The sequence below is a fragment of the Vombatus ursinus genome, unplaced genomic scaffold, assembly GCF_900497805.2.
Source record: "Vombatus ursinus unplaced genomic scaffold, bare-nosed wombat genome assembly UNPS02014781.1, whole genome shotgun sequence".
In the NCBI taxonomy this organism is placed as follows: domain Eukaryota; kingdom Metazoa; phylum Chordata; class Mammalia; order Diprotodontia; family Vombatidae; genus Vombatus; species Vombatus ursinus.
In genome coordinates, this window is record NW_020954559.1 from 48,404,577 (window position 1) to 48,423,733 (window position 19,157).

The 19,157-nt window shown below is 37.7% G+C and overlaps 1 protein-coding gene across 1 annotated transcript in view; it reads right to left on the minus strand.

Moving 5' to 3' along the window:
- Nucleotides 1-14,335, minus strand: part of TMEM182 (transmembrane protein 182) — a 74,898-nt gene extending 60,563 nt beyond the window's left edge. Inside the window, exons 1-3 of the mRNA XM_027866397.1 lie at nt 14,204-14,335; nt 13,853-13,952; nt 10,544-10,642 (exon numbers count right to left, since the gene is read on the minus strand). Coding sequence (XP_027722198.1) covers nt 10,544-10,642; nt 13,853-13,952; nt 14,204-14,335 — 331 coding nt within the window. The remainder of the gene's footprint in view (nt 1-10,543; nt 10,643-13,852; nt 13,953-14,203) is intronic.
- Between the last annotated feature and the right edge of the window lie 4,822 nt (nt 14,336-19,157).

Consider the following 19,157-nt stretch of genomic DNA (forward strand, 5'->3'; position numbering starts at 1 on the left):
GCAAAACAAAGGGAAATAAAGAGGTGAGAAATTATTTAAATATGCAGGTCAAATGATTTTTTTTGTCTGTTTCCTATGTGAAAGCCAAATATAATCTGAAAAACAATGTGCTACTAAAAAACATACAATTTACAAACAAGTGACTTTCCAAAATCTCAGAGTTAGAATCAGTCTTCAAGGTTATCTAATTCAATCCATTCATATTACAGATGAGGGAAGTCAAAGGCCAAGGAAGGAAAAAGGCCTAGGTCTTATTATTCCAAACCCATCATGCTTTGTACAGGACTACACTTTCTTCCATTTACAAGTGGTTATTTGGAACTCAGAATGTTTTCACCTTAAGACTTGGTTATAAAAGGTGGTTGGGTTTTCAAGCTAATCATCAATAATGTAGCTGAAACTCTGGGATTTTATATTAAAATAGCAGCAAAAAATACAACTACAATAACTAAGCATTAAAAAAGATTAAAAATGAAAGGAAGAAATAGTGGTTTTTTGAAGGTTTGAGTCAGTTCCTAACTCTCTGAACTTCCCCACCTCAGCTCCAGAAGCCTTCTCATGCCTGGAGATGCCTCACTCTTGTGGTCTCTTCCTTTGCTTGGTGAGGCTCCTTTTACTACCTCCATTTCAGAAGTACCCACACTGGCCTTACTGACTTCTCACTGACTGTCTGGAATACTTTTCCACCCTGCCTTCCTCCTACCCCACCTCCCCAACTCTCTTTCAACTCCTATGTGTACAGTCTTCACCCACTAGAATATAAACTCCTTGAAAGCAGGAATTCCCTTTCTTTTTAACTGTATCTGTGTATCCAGCATTTAGCACAGGGCCTGTTACATAGTAAAGCTTAATAAATAAATACTTTATCTAATCTAATCTCTGTTTTAATGCCAGTACTTGGTGAAAAGCAGGTTCAATTTGGAGAAAATGAGAAGGAAGATGAAGTCTTCTGTAGAGCTACTTAGGCGGATTGTGTTTGGGGCATTTTCAAGGATTTTAAAAGTAGATGACACCAGTTCTTGTTATATCTGCTTTCTAATCCGAATATACAGCTCTCCTTTTCCTTCTTCCAGATATCAATAGCACAACACTCTTTCATGCTTATTGGTCAGGACCAGGGTTGTTTTCGGGGCTCAAAGGTTGAAAAGACAAAATTTAACTCTCATCTTCCTTCCCCTCTCTCTCCCCATTCCTAGCCAGTTATTTCAGGAAAATCCTCTCTTTCTGTCTCTCTTTCTTTCCTCCATAAGTGAGAAAGATTGCCTGAAGTGAAGGATCAGTATATAAGATAAACTGGAAGTGAAGTATATTCATGATTATCCTGGGATAAGAACTGGCAAAAGGAATTTGGTGAGGAGAAGGGACTAAATTGGATGATTCTCTCAATCCCTTTAAAGAGAGCAAGGACATTGAATAATACATTGATAGAGAGGGAAGTGAACAAACATCCATTTGCAAATTACTTGGGGATCCCAGTTTTATGTATTGGTTGAATATTACACTATCATCCCTATCCTCAATATTGCCCCCACACATTATTTTGATTCTGTATATCTAAAAAGAAAGGTTAAAGAATGCTTTGTATTTTAATAATGCACACACACACATATATATATATATATATATATATATATATATATATAATATATATAGCACTGTAGGTTAACCAAGTATCAACAACCTTATCAGACAAGTAGTGAAAATATTAATAGCTTTAGAGGTGGAGGGCCTGGATTCAAATCTCACTTCTCATATTTAATAACTCTGTGACCTTGGCCAAGTCAATTAACCTTTCTTCAATTAACCCCAGTTACCTCATCTTTAAAGTGAAGGAGGGGGGTGGATTAAATAGCTTCTCAGGTCCCTTCCTAGATCTATAGAATTATATTTTATAGATGTCAAAATTAAAGCAGAGATAAAATGACTTGCTCAGGGTCATACAGACAGCACTGACACAGGCTTCAAACTAAAATCATAGAATCAGAAATCTAAAGCTGGAAAGAACCTCAGGGACAATTTATCCTGAATCTTTCATTTTAGAAATGAGGAATTTTTGGTCAAGGAGATTAAGTGACTTGCCCAAGGTCACACCAGTTGTCTAAGATTGTGCCATTTTTTTGAGCCCACATAACTTCTAAAACTCTTACTCTAGGACTTCATACTCCTTATGAAGGAATTCAATCAATAAAGAAATATTTATTAACTGTGCACTATGAGTCAGGCAATATGCTAAGTGCTACGGATACAAAAAGAGGCAAAAGAGAATCCCTGACCTAAAGAAGCTTACAATCTGTCAAGGAAGACAACATACAAACAAATATACACAAAGCAAGCTATATACAAGATAAATAGGACATGATTACAGAGGGAAGGCACAGAGATTGGGGAAGTCTTCCCATAAAAGGTGGAATTTTAGTTTGGACTCAAAAGAAATAAGGCAGGTCAGTGGTCAAAATGGAGAAAGGAGAATATTATAGGCATGGGGACAGCCAGAAAAAATGCCCAGAATTGAGAGACGAAGTGTCTTGCTTGTTGAACAGTCAAGAATCCAATGTCATTGGATCAAAAAATATGTAGCAGGAACATTTTTTAAGACATTTTATTCCAAAATGACATAATAAACAAACAGCAGCATGTCTACAGATGGTGTAACGTAGGGTAAATAATGCAGTTCAAATGCAGTTCAAAAAGAGGGGAGGGGGATGAATACCATGAGAACATAGGATGCCCACTTCTGCATGGGGAGGTGTACATTTCCTGGTTTAACAGTCACTAGTAGGTTTCTAACACCCATACTTCCATTTTCTATTGACTGTGATGCTGATTCTTGGTACCAAGCATCTTCCCTTTCTCTTTCATAGTTCTTGTTGATTATTCAGTCCTTTCAGTCATGTCTGACTCTTCCTGACCCCATTTGGGGTTTTCTTGGCAAAGATACTAGAGGGGTTTGCTCATTTTACAGATGAGAAACTGAGGCAAACAGGGTTAAGTGACTTGCCCAGCGTCACACAGCTAGTAAGCATCTGAGGCCAGATTTTAACTCAGGAAGATAAGTCTTCCTGACTTCAGGTCCAACCTTCCATCCACTACTCCATGTAGTTGTCCTTGTAGTTCTTAGAGTCTCCCATATACAGAGAAACTTCTTGTGAAACCAGTGAGAAGAGTCACACACCACTCTGTTTCACGAGAAGCATTTCCCTACCATTAGCAGGCACTGTTATTGTAAACTGCCAATCAATCCTTAGAGGCACATGGTGCTTTCAAGAATGAACGTGCAGAGAACGTAAAATAACAGCAACTGTAAAAGGGGTTTCATAAAATTACAGTTTTGAAGCTGCAACCTATAACTGTAAAAAGTTGATCATGCCAGCATGAGTGATGATGTGAGAAAACTTAGAATGCCACTCTGTGAGTGACACACAAAATTGAACACTGAAATTAAGCCCAGGCTAGAAACACATATAACAAGCCAGTGAACAACCAGGAACTGATACTGCTGTTGTATAAGCCTGCAAGTATGACAACATCTATATAATACTAAACATCTGGATAAACAGCAAATATTTCCGTCAATCATCCAGATGTTTCTAACCACCCAGATATTTGATGTTCTATAAACAAAACATCTGGATGACTGACTGAATTTTTCACTTACTATCTGAGCATCTCAGTGTTGTGTATACACAATTTGTTTCTACAGTCAAAGCACAACAAAAGGTTGCTGAAATGTCTTGCGAATTTAAGGAATGTACACACTGAATTTGGTACACATCCACATATGATCTGCATAAATAAAAACCAGCTTTTCTCAAAGTTATCTGATTTGGCCAGGAAGACAATTCCAGGTTCATCAGCCCTCTGATGCAACCCTGTGTAAGTCTCTGATCTGTCACTTTCTATTTGGATTGGATCTGTGATTTAATTGGTAGAGTGAGTTCCCTTTGTGAATGCAGCTCAGTAACTTTTAAAGAGTTGCTGAAGCACTGAAAAATCAAATAACTCGCCCAGTCACACAACAAGTATGTACCATGGGTGAGACTTGAAACCAGGTCTTCCAGATTCATAGGGTAGGCCAAGTTTCTATCCACTAATCCACAGATACCTCTGTTACTCAGCTTGAATAACTTAAAATACATTATATTTGGAATAAAATTTTAATTGCTTTTTGGGTTGCTTAAAATTGTCATATCCATTGGTGCTTCTCCCCACACATAACATTTTGCTTGAGTTTCTTTAATTGGTAGGAGAAAAATAACTTGTTTCTTGAATAACTGTTTTACTTACTGAACACAGACTCACAGAATTAGAAGAGACCACTCAGTCAGATTCATACCTAAAGCATAAATCCTTTCTACTGCATCCCTGAGCAGGGATCAGACAGTCAGTACTTAAATGCTGAAGAAATCATGATCTCTAAAAGTAACCCATTCAACTTTAGGATATTTCTGATTGTAAAGAAGCCATTCCTTATATATTGAGTGATGCTTCTCTGTAATTTCTATTAGCCCAATATTATTATCCACATAATAATGATAATTAACAACAATGATAATATAGTTAGCATTTATATAGCACCTACTACATGCCAGGTACTTTGCCAAGCTCTTTACAAATACCTCCCTTTTAATCCTTACAACAACCCTGGGAGATAGGTATTATTATTATTATCCCCATTTTATAGCTGAGGAAACTGAGGCAAATAAAGGTTAAATGATTTGTCCAAAACATTTATACCTCAGAACTCAGCAATTTCTACAAATCAGGGCTTGCTTAATTGTTTTGTCAAATCTCCAGACTGAAGAAAGAGTTAATAATGCAGATTAAAAATTAAGAGTGTATGTGGGAAAAAAATTATTTGTCCAAGCTATTAAGTGTCTGAGGCTGAATTTCAACTCAAGTCTCCCTGACTCCAGGCCCAGCACTCTATCTACTTTGCCAACTAACTGAAAAGCTGTTAAATAACTTACTTGTAGTCAGAGAGCACAACTATGTACTAAAACCATGTCTTCTGGCATGAAATCTAATACTCTTTCCCTTTATACCATGTGGAGTCATGTCATTCCCATCTTGTATTTACAATCAGTTAACAAGCATTTATTAATGCTTACTAAATAGTCTCTGCCCTCAAGAAGCTTATATTCTAATATAACAACATATAAATATTGTTAGGTATAGATGCGTGGAGAAAGACAGACAAAGATGAGGGGGGAGGGAAGACAGAAAGGGAAAGAGAGAAAGAGAGAGACAGAGACAGAGAGACAGATAGAAAGAGAGAGAGAAGGAGGGAGACAGAGAGAGAGACAGAGAGAGACAGACAGAGAGAGAGACAGAGAGACAGAGCGAGAGAGGGAGGAAGGGAGAGAGGGAAAGAAAATTTGACACAGAAAAAAAAGGAAAAAAAAAAGAGGACCTGGTTTCTAGTAGCTTTGCCACTAATTAGCTGTTACAGTGGATGTAGTACTTAACTTTTCTGTGCCTCAGTCTCCTCCTCTGTAAAATGAGGAAATTGGACCAGATCTCTAAAATACCTTCCAGCTCTAAAATGCTATGATTCATTCCAAAATAATTGTTTCAGAATAGAGTAGGATACTGTTATTTTTAGCCTGTTTCAATACTAGCGAACTGAAGCATATTATTTGCACAGACTAGGGAGGACACTGGCATTCTGCAAATAATTTGCCACGCTTATGTACTCTCATTTTTGCAAATAATCCCTTTTGCTTTGCCAATGATAAGTCAGCCCATACAGAATGTTCTCCAAAGAGAACATAAAACTCACAAAGTGATTGTGTAGTTAAGTAATACAGGGCAAGATTATTCACATTGTAACATTCTTTAAGAGTAACAAGAGTCACAGAACAATATTTAATTCCAATTAGACAGTACAGTTTTGAAATGGCATGTATATGGTCTTCATAGATAAAGTGAAAAACAAATCACACACGACCAAAACATAAGGTCAGATGTCTGGGTGTGCAGTGACAAAAAGAATCAAGACAGCCTATGCAATTATTTCTCAGGTAGAGTTCTGTTGTCACAACAAAATATTCTTCACCCTTCCCAGCATTCCTGAGAGTTTTGAATATGGATTTGATGAAGTTGCTGTAAGTGATGAAGGAGTTACTTACGTGTGTGCCAGAGATGGGTCTGATTATAAAAAATGTGGAATATAGTTTTGTCATTAGATCCAAAAAATGACATAGTAATTATACGTGGAGCTACATAATAATTCTAAGTATAATTGCAGTGCAATTTCTTCTGACATGTATTTACTATCCATCTACACTATAATTATTATGCATGGATTATGTTACCTTGTTTTTCATGCTCTCCACTATTCCTTTTAGGTAAAGACTTTTTTTCCCCCAATATTGAGACTTTCTATTCTTACTGTAAACTCTACACAATACCTCTCCTGTACGTGGACCTCAACAAATTATTAATTATAATATTAATAATCATAATAAAAATAATAATAGCATGCATAGCCAACTCTCTGGGGCTGCAACCCTTCATTATTTTAGAGTTTGCTTATAAAAGGAAGACTGGCAAACGAGTGGTGTCTTTTTTTTTTAATAATAGGAAAGCATTTGTCCTATTCTTCCCCATTCTTCCTTTCATTAGTGAGAGAGTTCACACCATATCCACGTTCATGGAAGTAGGCTCTAATTAGCTTATGTAAGGAAATTTCATGTGCTCTCCCAGTAGGGTGGGGAATCATCCTCTATATATTTGAAGGGCATGTATATATAGCTTATGTATACCAAGGCCACAGTGATGGGAAAAGAAAAAAAAAAAACAGAATTCTGTTATGAGGCAGATAACCAGAGCTCCCAAACTTATATATCACCTTCTTCCTCCTTTTAGTCTGTTCCTATTTTTCTCCTTTTAGTCTGTTCCTATGATTTAATCAGGTAGCTAGGTGGCACAGTGGATAGAGTACGAAGCCTGGACTCAGGAAGACCTGAGTTCAAATCCAGCCTCAGATACTTACCAGTTGTGTGATCCTGGGAAAGTCACTTAATCCTGTTTGTCTCACTTTCCTCACGTATAAGATGAACTGGAGAAGGAAATGGCAAACCATTCTGATATGTTTACTAAGAAAACCCCAAATGGAGTCATGAAGAGTCAGAAATGAATGAAAAACTAAACAAAAAGATCAAACTAAACAAAAAGAGAAGGTGAAAATAATTCTCCAGTCTACAGTTGTAACTTCCTTTTAAATTTCAGGTTTTCAGATTAAATACCTTTGGTTAGAAGGAAAATAGGACTAGGAAGCTTCTGCAGCACTGGATCACTCCTAGTATTTCCTATCCAGTGTGTACTGGGATCAACAACTTGAATACCTAAACTAGAGAAGGCAGGAAAGAATTAGACTTGATGAGAGGAAGCTAAGGATTAGTTGAGTGGGGATAAAATTGCTGATGAGTCATTTCAGTCGTGTCTAACTCTTTGTAAACCCATTTGGGGTTTTCTTGGCACAGATACTGGAGTGATTTGCTATTTCCTTCTCTAGCTCATTTTACAGTTGAGGAAACTGAGGCATACAGGGTTAAGTGACTTGCCCAGGGTCACATAGCTAATAAGTATCTGAAGCCGTATTTGAACTCAGGTTCTTCTGACTCCACATCTGGCACTCTATCCACTGCATGGCCTAGCTGAATGGTCTCTACCCTTCCACCTCACCTAGAGTTAAACAGCTAATTCTTCCTTTAATTTTACCCTTTGTCTTTTCTAGCAAAGCTAAACCACATTCAACTTAGAGAAAAATTATTGAGTAGTGAAATTGTTTGAGAGCAGAGAAAGTAAAAGAAAAGATTTTGTTACAAGAATGTATTCTTTATTTTTTTTTTGTCAAAATGTACTGAGATAAGGAGAGAACCAGCTACGGCTTTTGGGATTTCCAAAATAAAATTGTACTTCCTTGTGTTCTCCATAACTCTGAATAATTTAAGGTGATTATCTTGGTAATCCAGTTTCCTGAACTAATGTCAGTACTGTTTTCTGATCATTTACCTAGACAGTTACCACCACCTTCACCATTCTGACTCATAGTTGGCTAGTAGATCCTCTCTGAACTTGTGGACTAGCCCCATTCCTGGATATAGAAGTAATAGATACCATGGCTGGACATAGGAGACACTCAACAAATGCTAACTGAGTGATTAAGCAAGTTCTTTGGCTGGTGCATTTTCCCTGCTTTTCACTTGGCCATAGAAGCCTCACCAGAAAATGCAACAAAGACAAATAAGGTAAAAATGGGGCAGGGCAGGGCAGGGACTAGGGTTGATTGATGAGGCTATAGTTAGAGGAAGAGGAACATGAATAATTTAGAGCCAGAAATCCTGATAACACTTGATAAATGATTGATGACTGATTGTATGGCCTGGGGCATAAGTCACTTAAGCTCCCTGTGCCTCAGTTTCCTCAAGTTTATACTTTGTATTTTATAATGAGGGATCTGGACTAGATGACCTCACGGTCCCTTCCATCTCTAAATCCACTGCCTTGTGCTCCCAGGCCTCCACTCTCCCATCAACTAATTTATATATAGATATACTATTCATCCAGGTGGTGAAATGGATAGGGTGCCAGGCCTGGAGTCAGAAGACTCATCTTGTGGACTCAAATCTGGCCTCAGACCCTTACTAGCTGCATGACCCTGGGTAAATCACTAAACCCTGTTTGCCTCAGTTTTCTCATCTGTAAAATGAGCTGGAAAAGGGAATAGCCAACCACTCCAGTATCTTTGCCCCAAATGGGGTTCCAACAAAGAATTGGAAATGACTAAACAACAAATACTATTCTGGCAAGCATGGATCAGGACAGAGATGCCTCTTTGTTCAAGAGTAAAAATAATAATATTGAAAAGAGAAAAAGGAAAGATGAGAGTCCAAATTTAAAAAAAAAAAATGTCCTCTGGTTTCCATGACAGGGTACTTGCCAGCTCCATGAATCCCTACTTTGCTGGTGATTGAATTAACCTTATAATTCCTGTTCCCTAGATACAACCCTGTTGTTCTCCCTGAACTAGACTGCAAGCATGGAGTTGACTGGGATTGGAAATCCTTATAAAGGAACCTTGTAAGATGTGCCACACATAAAGTAGCCTGAAGCTACTTTCTGGTGGTATATTAGATGCTCCGGGATGGAAAGTATTAGTTTTATACTGAGACAAGAAGAGGCATCTGTCCAATCATCTTTGTATTAAGCCTAATGTGCATGGCAAATAAGTGGGACTTTAACAAATCCTTCCACATTGACTTAGATGATGTGACTTCTTAATATAGTGGCCTTGGAGTAGGGTACCTTCTAAGTGTCATATTTTCTGGTCAGACCCCTACACAATTACCCAAGTGATTCAGGCTCCAAAGCCTGCTTATATGAGTAACTTTTGACACTTTGGCCTATCCAGACATTAATTTATGCCAAGGGCAGATGGCTTATGATTTTACAGAACTTTGTGTGCCGTATTTGAAGCAAGCATGAGGAAAAAACAAAGAATTGACATTAAGTATTGTATTTATGGTACCATTAAGTGAAGTACTATGTCCTTTGAAAGAAAAATGATAGCATAGTGTGGAGACAAAATCGATTTTACATACAAATGAATAAATGGATGGATAATATAAACATTTGTCAAGTCTGCTCAGTATAAAAATGAATTAGGCATTAAAATTTTGAAAATAAAAATATTGTGGCCTTCACTGATGACATTGGTGAATTCTGGCTCCTACCCTTGGTCAAGCTGACCAGCCTTGATTTATGCATTGGTTGAATCAGACTGACAGTATAAGAGACCTAGGAAGTTTCTATACTTTCTCTGAAACTCACTCAATGAGATTATGTAGCCACAAAGAAAGCTACATAAGTATATCTTCTAGTTAATTATTCTGAGAATCAACTTGGATAAGTTATGCTGCTTGCACCAATCTTTTAGAGATAAGACAGAAAAAAACATCATTTTTATGAGTAGCCAAATAAGCAATTGTAAAATAAATTCAAAAAATTGACATTTTTATTAAAAGAGCTGTCTTAATTTGGGGATGAGTTTTAGGGTATTCTTAAAAATTTATTTCTTTTTTAAGAGAAGTCATTTTTCCTATTGTCAAAACATTTTAAAAGAATTTTGATAATACAAAATAGCAAAAAAATACTATTAGATTTCGAGCTGGAGGAGACCTCAGAGATCCCTTAGTCCAACCCTTCCCATTTTACAGATGAGGAAACTGAGGTTCATCAAGATAAAGTATTTTGTCCAAAGTGACTCGGCTAGTAAGCTGCAGAACTAGGATCTGAGCCAAGGTCTTCTGACTCCATATCCTGAAATTCTATCACAGCAGTTACTAGAAGACCCAAGAATCTGTTAAATATCATTTCATAGGTATATCTCTAAGTTTGTGATCTATTTATAGGGAGAGAAAATGCCTAACTTCAGGCTATTAAATGATTTTTTAAAAAATGAACCACAATCTCTTTGATCTAACATTAGTACTGGGAATTATTCTTTAAATTGAGCATTCCAGGAAAGTGAAGTACTTACTGACTGCAGAGTCATAGGAGGTCGAATTGTGCTCATCTCTCAGGAAGGGATATGGGGAGAGGTAAGCATGTGTACAGTTCTTAGATGGTGATTGATTTGCTAGAAATGAATCAAAATTGAGAAAAGTCGTTATTATTGAGAAGATGAAATGTTCTTGTTTATAATAAAGAGTGGCTTTGAGGGGACATAAGTTGTGACCACACAAAGTAAAGTAGAGAATTAAATCCCACACACACACACACACACACAGAGCTACTATTATTTGGAGGGGGCAGGAAAATTGTTTGGAAGAATGTTTCACCTAGATTTCATTATTGTTTGCTCAACATTATCTGCTCCTATAGACATCTTAAATTCAATATGTCCAAAATTGAATCTTTTCCCTCAAACCCTCATTTTTTTTTTGCTTTTTTGAGGGGAGGCAACTGGGTTAAGTGGGTTAAGTGGTTTGGGTTAAGTGGTAAGGGTTAAGTGACTTGCCTGAGTCACACAGCTAGTAAGTATCTGAGGCCGAATTTGAACTCAGGTCCTCCTATCTCAGGAACCAGTGTTCCATCCGCTGTGCCACTTCTTTCTAACTTTCCTATTACCATCAAGGGCACTACCATCCTAGTTAACAAGAGTGACAACCTAGGTTTCATCCTCAATCTTCACTCTTTCTCTCCTCCACCACCCCAAGACCAGTAAGTTGTCAGGGCCTTTGATTTCATCTTCATAACGTTCTCCTATACTTGTCTTTTCTGACACTGCCATCACCCTAGAGCTGGCCCTCACCACTTCATGCCTGCAAATAGTGCACAATATCCTGCTGGTTGGTTTCCCTGCCTCAAGTCTCTCCCCACCCCAATCTATCCTCCACTAAGCTGTTAAATTGATTTTATAAAATGCAGGTCTGAGCAGGTCATTTCATCCCTCCCTCCCCCCCATTCAATAAATTGCAGTTTATTGAAGGCAAACTCATGGAATCTAAAATTCTCCCTATTACTTCCAGCACCAAATGTAAAATCCTCTGTTTGGTTTTCAAAGCCCTTCATAATCCGGCCCCTTCCTACCTCTCCAGTCTTCTTTCATCTTACTCCCTTCCAGTGACACTGGCTTACTTGTTGTTCCTCCCATACAACACTCCATCTCTTGACTCTGAGAATTTGTCCTGTCAGTCATGACTAGAATGAAGCCCCTCCTTATCTCAGCTTCTCTGGCTTCCTCCCAGTCTCAACTAAAATCTCATCTTCTTCAAGAAACCTTTCCAATCTTCTTTCATCTTACACTTTCTCTCTGAGATGATCCCCAATTTATCCTGTATATATCTTGTTTGTATATAGCTGTTTGCATGTTTTTTCCCTTCTTTCTTCATATTCTCAGAGCTTAGCACAGAGCCTGGCATACATCGGGCATGCTAGATGAATTACTATTTCAATAAATGCTATATCAATTACAATTTCAATCAGCTAGGGAATTGTTCCACTGAACACAGTCTTCAAAATGGAGACAGATCTTTTTATTACCATCAACACTAGAATAAAACCTTGACTATCCAGATATCAGCTAACCAGAATCTGCCCTTTATATGCCTTTTTTTGACTCCATTTATAGAGAAAAGATGATGTTGAAAAGAAAATTAGCTCCCATTCAGTGTTTATTATTTGTTTACTGAGAGAGATAATTTACAAAGAAGTTATGATCTGAAAACCTAGAGATTTCGTTTCATATTCCCTCTAAAAATTCATTTGGCACCAACATTCACTACTGAGGGAAATGCTATTGTCTATATGTCACTCCCCATATTATTGATATAAAATATAATTTGATTTTTGTCTCTAAGTACAAGACAGCATAGCTCTCCCTAAATTCTACTCAACTATGTCAAAGGTCTTTTGACAATCCAAATGTATCACGCTAAATGATTCACCTTTATCCATATTACCCTCAAGGAAGTCTCTTAAGGGGCAGTTAATGAGCAGTTAAGGGGCAGATAGAGCACAGTGTCTTGAATCAGGAAAATTCCTCTTCCAGAGTTCAAATCTGGCCTCAGACACTTACTAACTGTGTGACCCTAGACAAGTCGCTTAACTCTCTTTGCCTCAGTTTCCTCATCTGTAAAATGAGCTGGAGAAAAAAATAGCAAACCACTCTAGTATCTCAGCCAAGAAAACCCCAAATGGGGTCACGAAGAGTCGGACAGGACTAAAAAAAGAATAAGCACAAAACTCAATTAAAATCAACTTTATTCTGGGGCAGTTAGGTGGCACGGTGGATAGAGCACAGGCCCTGTATTCAGGAGGACCTGAGTTCAAATCCGGCCTCAGACACATAGCACTTACTAGCCGAGCGACCCTGGGCAAAAAAAAAAACTTTATTCTTATGGAAACCATCTTACCTTTTCCCCAATAAATTAGGTTGCTAAAGTGTTCAGTGATTCTACCCTTAATTATAGATTCCACAATTTTGCCTGGTATAGAAATAACTTCCCTTGCTGCATCTCACAAAGTTTATAATTACAGACACAGCAAGAGAAGTTCTCAATCATTATCAGGAAAAATGAACATTCTTTAAGTGACTATTTTTACCTTGATGCCAACTAGCCATAATGCAAGTTATTGTTTTTTTTAAACAAATCAATATCTGAGCTTACATAAATCATATGATATGCATCTGGGGGGAAAAATGGATCATGGTAGTCTGCCTTAGTAGGGCCATAGAAATATCTCATGTACATTTCAAAACTATGTTTACATAAAAGGAAATTTATCTGTTTATATATCATGCAACATAGTTCGAACAAATTTTCATGTCTCTACTACTATTGCTTACAAGGTTCTAGTATATATACTTAAATAAAAATTTCAGAGATTTGGATATAAAAAGATAAATCATCCCTTCTAGAATTTCCAAAGTTACAAGGTTTTAAAAGGCTATAGCTGGAAGAAGTTTAATTTTCAAGATAATGTTAATAACAGATACTTGGGAATGGTGGTAGGGAGAAGAAAGTTAAATTGCCCCTCGTTGGATGGTGACTATCAGGTATTAAGTGTCATGTTAACTACTACCAGTCACCTTTTACACACACACACAAACACATGCACGTGCACATGCACTCGCACACGCGCACACACACACACACACACACACACCCTAAAAAATTATTTTCCAGACAATACAACTGTATTGGCCAAAAAAACTATCCCCCCAAAGTATTGGAAAGGCAATTACTTCAGATGCTATAATAACTCAGTGAAATGTTTATGTTGCTACACATTAAAGTTGTTCATCTTTTTAATAACAACAAAAATGAAGTTAAATCTCACTTACTGTACCAGAATTTCCAAATGTTGGCTGTGTTTTCCTCAGCAATGCCACTAAACCAACATCTCCAAAAGAAACCTTCATGGTGGAAAGTGACATTCTCTACCTGCCCAAAACACAAAAAACATATTATTAGATAGAGAGCAACCAACCTAGTCACAGTCAGTCATTTAAAAAAGAAATAAAAATATTTCTAATGCTGACTGATAAACTTGTATTTAACATTATCACATCTCTTGAACGTAGGAATTCAAGCATTAGACCCACTATTCTCACCCACACCCACAAGAGGAGGGAAAAACATATACTAGAGACTACAAAATAAATCATTATTCTGAAGAAGAAAACAAAACGCACATTATGTTCACCTGAACATTTCCCAACTTCAGTCACAAGCAGCCAATAATCTGACCCGAAAGCCACCAAAAAGAGCAGAACTCCTAGGGCACCAAAAAGGGCTCCAAAGAAGACCGCAATGTTCCGTTTCATCGCTAAGCTACTGGTTTTGGTTTTCCAAAAAAAAAAAATTAAATCCTTTACAAAACCCTGATGCTCAATAAGACAGGAGCAATGCACCTATGTAGAAGAAAGAGATCCTTTTTTTCCTCTCCAAGGAAGCACAATGTACTTTTCTTGTAGAAAAGTAGAAATTTTAAAAAGTAGCTATTTTCTTGTAGACAGTCACAATCTTTTCTTGTCTTTGGTCACTTTTCTCCTATACTCGAGCAGTTGATGTTTTCCTCTCCCCTGGGCAGACTCCAGTCTGGCAGCTGAGAATGACCTGCTATTTTAAGACATTAATTGAGGAGCATCTAGGGGGAGGAGAGGGGACAGAAAGGATCAGGATCGTAAGTGATCAAAAATAGTTGACCTTCCCCTGGCTAACTAGTGCCAGGCACTGTCTCAGATTATCATAACTGAAGTTGATTCATCCATAAAACATGGAAAGAAGATGAAATGGTGGCAAAGCAATAGGTGTGATACTATCTCAAGAAAAAAAAAAAAAAAACCTTGCCTCAACAAGCATTTCTTATTTTAAGATAGTCACTATGAGCTGAATGGTAGCCCAGAAGACACTTGAGAAGCTCATCGAAGATGTATAAATCACAGTTACAAACAAACTGCAAAGTCCTCTCTTGGTATGCATGATCTATACATAAATATAACTTATAATTAATTTCCTATTTATTTAGCTATATTCTTTCATATGAATTTTATGAAGTATTTGCACAGCAAATGGTTCTAAAACAGATACCACTGGTTACTCTGTAGATATTTAGATGTGCTCAATATATGTTCAGATATGTATTTTAAAAGTAAAAACTCTCTTAAAAATAATAAAAATAAATAAAAATAAATTTTTTTTAAATTTAAAACTTTTTTTTAAAAGTAAAAACTGTGGGGCAGCAGAGATTTCTGGTTTAAAAAAAAAAGGCACTGCTTTTGAACAATTTATAAGAGGCTAGGTAAAGCCTTCTATAGGAAGCCCCAGAAATTAAAGTGGTTGGCATTTGAAAGAAGCTCTTGAACTTTGAGGGTAATGAGATGAAGGGAAAGGCCTAGAAAATATGCAGTGATACAAAGAAACAGGTCACAACTCCTTTATAATTTGGTAAATCAATCAATCGTAAACATTTATTAAGTGCCTAGTATGTGCCAGGCACTGTTCTAAGAACTGTGAATACAAAAAAAAAAAAAAAGCAAAAGACAGTCCCTGCCCTCAAGGAGCTTACAATCTAATGGGGGAGACAACATGCAAACAAATATATACAAAGCAAGCTATATACAGGATAAATAGAAAATAATTCACAGAGGGAAGACACTGGCATTAAAAGGGGTTGGGGACAGATTCCAGGAGAAGATGTGGTTTTACTTGGGACTAAAAGGAAGCCAGGGAAAGAGAGCATTCCAGGCATGAAGGCCAGCCAGAGAGAATGCCCAAAGCCAGGAGATGGAATGTCTTGTTCATGGAACAGTGTAGAGGCCAGTGTCACTGGATCAAAGAATACGTGTCAAAGAGTAAGTGTAGGGGAGAAAAGTGTGGGAAGACTGGAAAGATAAGAGGGGCTTCAGGAGCTACTGAAAAACCCTGTTGCCAATTTAGGAATAGAGCCTTAACTAAGGAGATTTGCCAAAGGGTAAAAATTTGGCCCAGGACATAAACAAGTAAGGCCACTAATAGCATCTGCACTCCTAGAATGAATGCTTGTTGTAACAAGACTTTCTGGGGAGGGGGAAGGTCAGTCCAGCCTATTATTCTGCTGCCTCCCAACACTAAAGGGTAGATGTCTCCCAAGACCATGCCTTCCCTTCTCTTTCCCTTTTCCTTTTCCTTTCTCTTCCCTCCTCTCCCCTCTCCTGTCTTCTTCTCATATTATCTCTTTATCCTCTCTTGCTTGGTGATTTCACCCTCTCTCCTATCTCAGGTGAGTTGATCAGGTTCTTTCTTTCTTTGTTGAAAAAAAAATTGCAATAGTAAAGATAGACGGGGATTCAAACTGCCAGTCACACAATCACCCTGTTCCCCAGACTTTCTCAATCATGAGGTATGCAAGGAATTCCCATCAACAGGGAAATATCACCTGAGACAGAAGCTGAAGCTGATGACCCAAACTTTCTTTTCTTAGTTATGGCTTTTTATAGGGTCATCTGAGTAAGCTCCATGTATGTTATAGGACAGCTATAGAATAATTACTAGGGCAAACATAAATCAGAACAAACAAGGGGGGTCTCATTGCCCATATCATTACCTTGGGGGTGTGGTGGAGAGAGGCTACAGATGGTGTTCTTAAAAGATCAGATCAATGGCTGTAATTTGATTCATGATGTGTAATCAGTTCTGTTAGCCACATGTGTGACTATCAGAACCATATTATTTAACCATCGCTAGATATCTAATTGTTGGAATATATGAAAGTGATGGGCCGCTAGCTGGTGCAGTGGATATGGTGCTGAGCCTGAAGTCAGGAAGACTCATCTTCCAGAATTCAAATCCAGCCTCAGACACTTACTAACTCTATGACCTTGGTAAGTCACTTAACCCTGTTTGCCTCAGTTTCCTTATCTATAAAATGAGCTGGAGAAGGAAATGGTAAATTGTTCCAATATCTTTGCCAAGAAAATCCCAAATAAAATCACAAAGAGTTGGATACAAATGAACAACAATAACATAAGGTGATACTTTGCTATTCTTTGACTCAATCTGGGTTTCAACAATGGTGAAAATGAGGCCCTGGGACATGGCTCAACTCTTTTGAGTTGGTCTTTAAATAAAACATTACATAAGAACCATTACTTACAGATTCAGTTATCACTCTCCTGAAAGTGACTCCTATCCCAATCTCTCCTTTGAGCTCTAGCTCCAAATCTCCAATTGTTTACTGGATATCTCCACTCAGAGGTATTATTGTCACCTCTAACTCAACATGTACAAAGTTGAGCCCATAATCTCACCCTTAAATCTGCTACTTCTTCAAACTTTCCTATTTCTATTTTTAGAACTACCAACTTTCTCTCTCTCCCCCCCTCCCCCACTAATCAAGTCCTATTAAATTCTTCCACCTCTCTACCACATTTATTGTCATCACCCTGGTTCACATCCTTATCATCAGCACTCTCAGAAGAGTTTCCTTACTAGTCTCACTACCCAGTCTCTCCAGTCCATCCATCATTCACACAACTACAAAAATAATCCCATGTTATCATCTGCTTTTAAAACCTCAGTGGCTCCTGATTGCCCTTAGTTAAAACAATCTTTAGCAGAGCATTTAAGGCTTCTCACCATTTCATTCCAATCTCATCTCCAATATTGTTTTCCTCCATATACTCTCTATTCTAGCTGAACTAGACAATTAGCTATTCCCTTATCACATCCTACAATTTCTCACCTCTGTGTACTCATATAAGTTGTCTACATCTTTATCTGGTCTTTCTGACTCCAAGTCCAACACATTATCCCAGAAAGCCTTCCCTTACCCCCTTCAATTCTAGTGCTTCCCCTCTGTTGATCATTTCTTATTTATCCTGAATATGGCTTGTTTGAACATAGTTGTTTGCATGTTTTCTCCTCTGTTAGACTGTGTTTTTCAAGAGATGAGGAAATATCTTTTACCTTCCATTGTATCCGCAGTACTTGGCATATAGTAGCCACTTAATAAATATTTAGTGACTATCTGAAACCTCATGACATCTCTTCATATCAATTTGTTGTTGTTCAGTTATTTCAGTTGTGCCTGACTCTTCATGACCCCATTTGGGGTTTTCTTAGCAAAGATACTGGAGTGGTTTGCCATTTCCTTCTCTAGCTCATTTCACAGATAAAGAAACTGAGACAGAGTTAAATGACTTGTCCAGGGTCACACAGCTAGTAAGTGCCAAGCATCTGGGGCTGGATTTGAACTCAGGTCCTCCTGACTCCAGGTCTAGTGTTCTATCCACTGTGCTACCTAACTTCCCCCTCTATATCAAAAACATGTATAAAAAGAAGGTAAACAGACCATCCACGACAGACAGAAGATCTGAGTGCAACACTGGCATGCCTGATATAATAAAAGAATCAAACGAAGGCCTTCAGGATGTTGGGCAGATGCTCTGCAGAGGACTTAGGAATACACAGATAATTATCACATGGGATGGGAAGGCATAGAGAAATTGAGATCTTTCTCAAAGAAAGGGATCCCCTGACCTAAGAGATTACTGATCTAATACATAAAGTGAACGAGTGTGTGGGAATGAAAATTAAGTAGTCAGAGGAAGTGACATAGGTGATTTTGTTTTACTCTGAATGCAGTGGATGTGCATTTAGTCTTTGAGTGAATGTCTATTACACAGATGTAGGTATGTGACCCTGGGCAAATCATTTAACCCTATTTGCCTCAGTTTCCTCATCTGTGTAATGAGCTGGAAAATGAAATGGCAAACCACTCTAGGATCTTTGCCAAGAAAACTTCAAATGGGGTCACAGAGAGTTGGACACAACTGAAATGACTCAATACCAAAAGCTGAAATTTTGTGCAAGCCTTAAAAATATTAGGTTATTGGGTTAAAGAACCAAAATAAAGCAATTGAAATGAACTATAAAGGACATATGAAGGAAGACGCTATCTGCATCCAGAGAAAGAACGGATAAATAGATGTATAGAATGGTGTACACACACACACACACACACACACACACACACACATATCTGTGTCTAATGGTAGCCACCTCTGGCAGGGCAGAGAAACAAGGAGAAAAAAAGAGAAAACAAAAGAAAGTTACATGATAATTTTATTATATATTTAAAAGGAATAGCAAGTAGTACATAACAGT